Raw genomic sequence first — 6,515 nt, forward strand, 5'->3', positions numbered from 1 at the left:
CCCAGCTCCTCAGCAGAGTCAAAATAACTGTTCTGCATCTCCAGAGAAGCAGCTGCAGGATCTGCATTGAGTGAGCTTTGGTGTACTTCTGCTCAGTGTTGGAATGGAGCCTAGGTCACTACTTTTGAAAGCAGTGGCTTTCAAAAGTTTCTGTTTCATTAACAGAAATGTCAACACCACCCAGCAGCAATCCTGCCTCAGTCTGCAGCCCAGGCCTTGACAAGGTCTCCAGTTTGTATATGGCAGACAAGTAACACCAAACACAGAAGAATTCCAGTGTGAGATGAATTCAGAGCATTTGGAAAGCTTGCACAGCCACTTGGGTAGTTTTTGCCTTGCAAATAAATTCTTACAGCTAGGGTCTCCAGGGGAAGGGGTTCCACCAAACAAATTGGTTTGACAGTCACTTTATTGCAATCTATTGATTTCATGCATGGCTGACACCTTCCTTTGCCACAGCACAGAAACCACAAGCACCACACACAGAGCTGTCCCAGTTGCCACAGCAGCAAATCCCAGAGCCCAGGGGGCTGCAGCATGTACAGCTGCTCCTGTGGGGAGAGACACCCCAACGAATGCTCCCAGGGAGCACAGGGATGCCCGAGGGGCTCAGCCTTTCTGCAGAAAAGCCTTAGACCAGGCCCCTTCCCCTGCCCTGCTGCCACACTTACCAATGCCATCCTTGGCTGCATCCTGTCTTAGCTCATGCTGGAGGAAAATCACAGGGCCTTTGCTGGAGACATGGGAAGGACCTTCCTGAAAAGGAGGCTCAGCACTCCTTTTACCCCCTATAGAGCAATATGAAGGTTGTAGGTAAGAAGAGGTAGAGCCCTGAAGGTCAGCAAACTCTGTCCAGGTCAGCTTCCCAACACATGGAAAGTGCTGAAGGCACGGTTTCCATGTGAGCCCACATAGAGCTGAGCCCATGAAGACCTCTGTCTTTTTGGCATAAGAAGAACCTTAGTCAGTGGAAAGGAGCAGGAAATGCTTTCTCAAGCTGTCCATGCCTTAAGAGAATTACTCCATGGGCTACATGACTCCTCCTCCCCAGCTTGGAGACTAGGCCTTTGCTGCCCCTTGGCGAGGGAGCAGAAGGCCAGGACACTTACTGACTCTGGAAGGACAAGAGGGGATGCAGGACTCCTTTACAGACTGGTGGCACACGGAAGCACTGCAGTGCAGGTACACGTAGAGAGAAATGGAACACAGCCTGAAATCCCTCAGGCACTGTCTGGGGCCTGGTGATATCCTAGTGCGCTGCACTGACCCCAGCCAGCAGCTAAGCACCCACACAGCTGCGTACTCACTCCCCACACTCTGCCCCAGCAGGGCAGAAAAAGAATAGGAAGAGCAAAAGCAAGAAAACCTGTAGCTGGAGAGAAAAGACAGTTAAAGAAGTGAAGGAGAGGAGGAGAGGGAAGAAAAGACCTCAAGCACAAGTGATGTAAAAGCAAGTCACCTGCTCTGCTCCTACAGGCAGGTCAGTGCCCAGGCAGTTGGGGCATCAGCTGTCCTGGAAGATGAAACACCCCAGAGTTTACACTGCTGAGCATAAAATCATGCAGCATGGAATAATCCTTTGGCCACTTTGAGTCAGCTCTGCTGCCTCCCAGGTTCTAGCCTGTCCCATGCCTACTCACTTGGGCTTGAGAGACAGCAGAATGAAGAGAAAGTCTTGGTGTTCTGCAAGTGCCATTCAGCAGTCAGCAAGAACATCTGCTTTCAACACTGTTTTAGGGACAAATTCAAAGCCACAGCACCATATGGGCTGCTAAGAGGAGAGGTAGCTCCATACCATGGGCCTGGTCCTTACGGGGGGAAAGCAGGAAGGTCTGTTCGGCTTGTTTCACACCCAGCCTGTAGCCTTGGAGCCCTCTGCTGTCCGCTCCGAGGCAGCTTTGAAAGCTTTACACCACACACTTTCAAGCTCGGGCCAATCTGGCCTTACAGCGCTTCTCCCTGACACCTGCAGTAGGGCTGCCCGGACACCACTTCACTGGGAACCTTGTTAAGTACAGCTGAGACCAATTTTGGGTATTAGTCGATGCCAGGAGCGCTGAGCAAACAGTAGATGGCAGGGTGAGTTTCATGTGACTTAACTGGAGGGGCTCAATGAGATTCAGAGCCCAGATGCTTAAAAATGTACTCAAAGTTTATTTCCAAGTAATTTTGGGCAAGAAATGTAGTTTAGAGAATATTGATTAGTGTAGCTAGAGGACACACCCTAAGCTAATTCACCAGACAAACTAGCACTTGCTTAGATACACTACTATCCTTCTAGTAGTCACATTTTCTGTCACACTCCAAAAGTGATGTCTCTTACCTCTATCACATTCACTTCAGGAAATGAGGTTTTTGGCATTAACCTCTCCCCTTCTATTTCAGCAGGGGATCTTCCTAGTCTTTGCCCCATTCCCCCAAGGAGACCAAGAGACTCATTGTCATGAAGTGGTTCTTGTTGTTCACACATTCTACTTCAGTATGAAACTAGGCAGGCAGCACAGGATCTTACCAGCCCAGAGAGTTTCTCATGGGAAGTAGAGTCCACAAAGGTGAATGTGTAGAGAGTGAAACACTGATAATGAGAGGGCAACAGTAGTCCTGAGGTGAAACTTGGAGGCATCAGCTGTGTCTGATAGTTGTCACCTGCATAAGGGCACCTGAGGAGGAAAGGTAAGCAGTGAAAAAGAGCAAGTTTTGCCCTCGACCCGAAGTTTTGACAAGTCACTTACCCATCCACCAAAACTGGCCACTGCTGCTGTTGCTGGGGGTTGGTGCTTGGTGTGGCCCAGCAGTGGTGCAGAACTAAAATCAGGTCTGGGTCTGTCCTCTGAAGGATCTTGACCTCTGCATAAACAGGATCCCTCAGAGTCTTCACAACAGGATAGTCACTGTCAATATAATAGGAAGTATAGCTTCCATCTGGGACAGAAGAAACCCAAGGGCCATTTAAGAGCAGCAAGAAGCAGGAATAGGCATCCTTTAGAGCCATATCAGTAAGTTCCCACCATGGCAGGGAAGCAGGGCTGAGTTAACCCATCAATACTCCACTGTTACACATCAGAGACCAGAGCCCTGCTCCGAGAGCCTTGAGCAGGTCCTGCGAACCTCTCCTACCTGAGGCAACATGCAGCTCCAAAGACAGAAGACCTGGCTGGGACACAGCCACAATGTGAAGACCTGAGCACTCAAGGGAATGGAGCTCCCACTGATGAAATAAGTACATCGGACATATAGCCTGGTGGGAAAGGAAAGCTCCAAATCAGGCAAATAAGAAAAGCCACTCTGATATCCCCTTTCTCCAATATGGCAACCTATCATCTGCTTTAATTACTTATATCCCCTTTCTTCAGTCACTTCCTTTTAACAAATACTTGAAATTCTCTTTAGTGTTTAGATTTGAGAATCTGCAGATTGTCTCTGATCAATTCCAGCTTTATTCCTAATAATTAGAGATACACTGGTCTTTAACCTACTCCAGGGCCCTCATGTGAAATCAGAGGTTGTGACAAGCAGGAATTTCTCTAGTGACATTTAACCCAGGGACACCCAGCAACATCAGCCCCAGGGTAATACCTGAAAATGCTATCCCTAGTGACAGAGCCAAGGCTCCCAGTCTTCACATCCCTGCTTGCCCACCAACTCATTCTCATATATGGCCTGGTCTGCATTCATCTGGAATGACAGACAGGCACCATCACTGTGGTAAAGCCAGGCTGGATCAGTATTAGGCTGGAGAACAGCATTTGGCCTGTGGAAGTCTGTAGGATGACCATTGAGCAGCCAAAAACATGGCAGGCTGTTCCAGCTCTTCCAGCCTAGCAACAGCTGCAGTTCTTACCTGAAAAGTAGTGCCACTGGCAGAGAGTGGAAACTGGTACACAACAAAGGCATTGTTTGTTAGGACAGGGACACAGCCAGTACTGTGTCCACTGGCCAGTTGCACTGAGTCCAGGGCAACAGGTGGCAGGGTGACATCCTGAGAAACAGCAATGGAAAACTGGCCATCTGGTGTGCAATGAGCTGTCACTGGAGAAAAAGACAGAATCATTCTTGAGCTCAAAGATAAGAGAGATGGGAAGGACGCCCTAACATCACAACCAAGACAAGACCAGCAAGTCCTGCAAGATGTCCTGCCTTTAACCCACAAAACAAGTGCTAAGTATGGCAAGACAAGTGCAGCCAGTTCCAACAACACCACCGATGCTGGGCATAAAACCAGGTGTGTTGCAATAGAGTGGAAAATGCTGGACACTTGACTGGGACACAATATTCTTGGCAGCCAAAAACATAGCCCTGAGCCACCTGCAGGAGTGGTACACACCAAGTGCTGGCTTGCCCTGCCAGCAAAGTGAGAAATCCTGTTTTGCAGCAGCTCAGGAGGGAGGGAGAACAGGTGCTCAGGCTTACCTGTGTTACCAAAGTAGCAAGGCTTCACCCTGTCTCTGGGGTCATAGCAGCAGCCTCGTGCTTCACAGTCTCCCTGGCTGATGGGCAGGGAGGCACACGGCAGCTGGTCCTGGCTGGGAACAGCCAGACAGACACTGCTGCTTGGAGCATCCACGGCTGGAAAAAACAGCAGGTCTTTGCAGATAAAGCACAAGAGCAGGGGGACAAAGACATGAAGGACACTGGTTGAAGGAGTCCTGGTGATTCTGCATACAAATCAAGGGAAGTGAGAGTTAGGTGAGGGTCAGAGACATGGCCTGGATCTGGCATGGAAGCCTGCTCAGGAGGGACCTGCATTTCCATGGAGCAGAGACTCCCCCTGAGGCCATGTACAGGAAACTGGACCTACATTGGATCTGTCAAGATAAAGCTTTCTAGATGGACTCGTGGTAATTAAGGAAGTCATTGTACCTAGTCTCTAGTTAACTCACTGACCTTGCTGAACTCATGTAGCCAGAATATGGCTGGGAGACATGATGTAAATAATTACCAGCTGACCCTGCAGAGAGGCAAGAGTCCACAGCAAGTTTGCAGCTCCTATGTCCAAACATTTTTTCATGGAGATTTCTGCACAGCAGTAAGTCCCCTTTCCTAGCCCCCAAACTGACTAGGAGCAGCCATCTGAAAGGAATGGTACTGATCACCACAAGATTCTGACAGGTGCTTGTATCTTACCAGGAAGGTCCACAGGGCACCTGAGCAGAGTCTCTTCATGAAGAACCTTTTGCCCAGCAGCATCTATTCCTTCAAGCCCAACCAGTATAAGGTAATTGTGATCCTAGGGAAAAGCCACACCAGCCAGGACAGCCAGAGCAGCAGTAGTTACAGTCCCAGGAGAATCCCTAAGGCCACTCACCCACTCAAAGACATAACAGCCTGCATAGGAGACTGATATTTTCCTGGAGCCTTCTGGAGTCCCAGATACCAAAAGCCCACAGCCAGAGTCATTCTGCAGAGCATGTGCCTTCCCTTCAGTATCTAGGGAAAGGGGACACAGCAGCAGGGGCTTCAGAGTCCCACATTGCAGATTAGACCCACTACAAGCCTACCTTTCTGTAGGAAACAGGGACCTAGACAATATTAGGGTCTAGAACAGTAGTGAGAGAATCCAGCAGCCAAGACATCTAGATCCAGGCACAGCACTTCACCAAGTCCTTGACTGCTGTGTCATATAAACAGCCCCCAGATTATGCAAGATGCACAGAACTTCAGTGAAGTTCAACAGCACTGCACATCAAAACCTGTTCCTTTCCTCTCCTTCCATGCACCTCTGCATTTGGGCAAAGATATGGCTAAAAATGCCTCTTGATGTTGCCTCACCCCACGTAGTCAGTACAAATGAAGCATTCCCTTCCCAGCCTGGTGGTAAGGTGACCTGTAAGCTTTTCTGGCCACAAGTCAGCAGGGTAGGATCAGAAAAAACACTGATAGGAGCCCCCAAAGCCAAAGCCAGGGGGCCAAGAAATACCCAGAAGAGCATAACTCCTGATGCAGCCCAAGACCACCCTACCACACCCATCCTGCTCTCTTGCTAGGCTCTTAGCCTAGTCCTTTTAAATTGTGAAGCCAGCTGGGACCAGAAATCCCCGAAGTGCCCAGGTGGACCCAGCCAGCAGTTTAACACCTTCCATTGCCCTCATCTGAACTCAGCAGAGTCTGCTGGTGCTCTTTGAAGAAAACCAAAGGGCAAGAGTTGAACTAAGGTCAAGAGACAGGTCTGTATTCATACTGTAGATCCCCAGGAGGGTCTTCAAAGCTTCTTTCCTACCCTTCTTCCCACAGCTGGGACACATAGGAAATCTGGTTGCTTCTCCCCATGCACCCTATTGCTGCTCTAATTGCTCAATACATGGCATGAGTGCAAGAAACAGTGACAATGCTCTTTTATTCTTTTAAAGATTATACGGGTTCAAATGCCAGACATAGGGTGCTGACACAAAGGCACAGAAAGAGCCCTCCACATAAAATCTGTGAGAAATCATGGAGCTCAGAAGGCCTTGCACACTTAAACAGTGGTGATTCCCCATAAGCACTCTTGGCTGTGGACTTACAGCCCTGTTTGCAGT

General features: G+C 49.2%; 1 protein-coding gene across 1 annotated transcript; it reads right to left on the bottom strand.

Moving 5' to 3' along the window:
• Positions 1–329: 329 nt before the first annotated feature.
• Positions 330–5,968, bottom strand: LOC102071157 (zona pellucida sperm-binding protein 4-like). Its single transcript, XM_074544861.1, is given in 13 exon segments — positions 330–551; positions 672–788; positions 1,110–1,189; positions 2,514–2,660; positions 2,733–2,922; positions 3,118–3,168; positions 3,171–3,238; positions 3,577–3,635; positions 3,637–3,675; positions 3,842–4,566; positions 5,125–5,227; positions 5,306–5,427; positions 5,770–5,968. Coding segments are annotated over 13 exon segments (2,043 nt in total). The 3' UTR covers positions 330–408.
• Positions 5,969–6,515: the final 547 nt, after the last annotated feature.

The sequence above is a fragment of the Zonotrichia albicollis genome, chromosome 7 (genome assembly GCF_047830755.1).
Source record: "Zonotrichia albicollis isolate bZonAlb1 chromosome 7, bZonAlb1.hap1, whole genome shotgun sequence".
Lineage (NCBI taxonomy): Eukaryota > Metazoa > Chordata > Aves > Passeriformes > Passerellidae > Zonotrichia > Zonotrichia albicollis.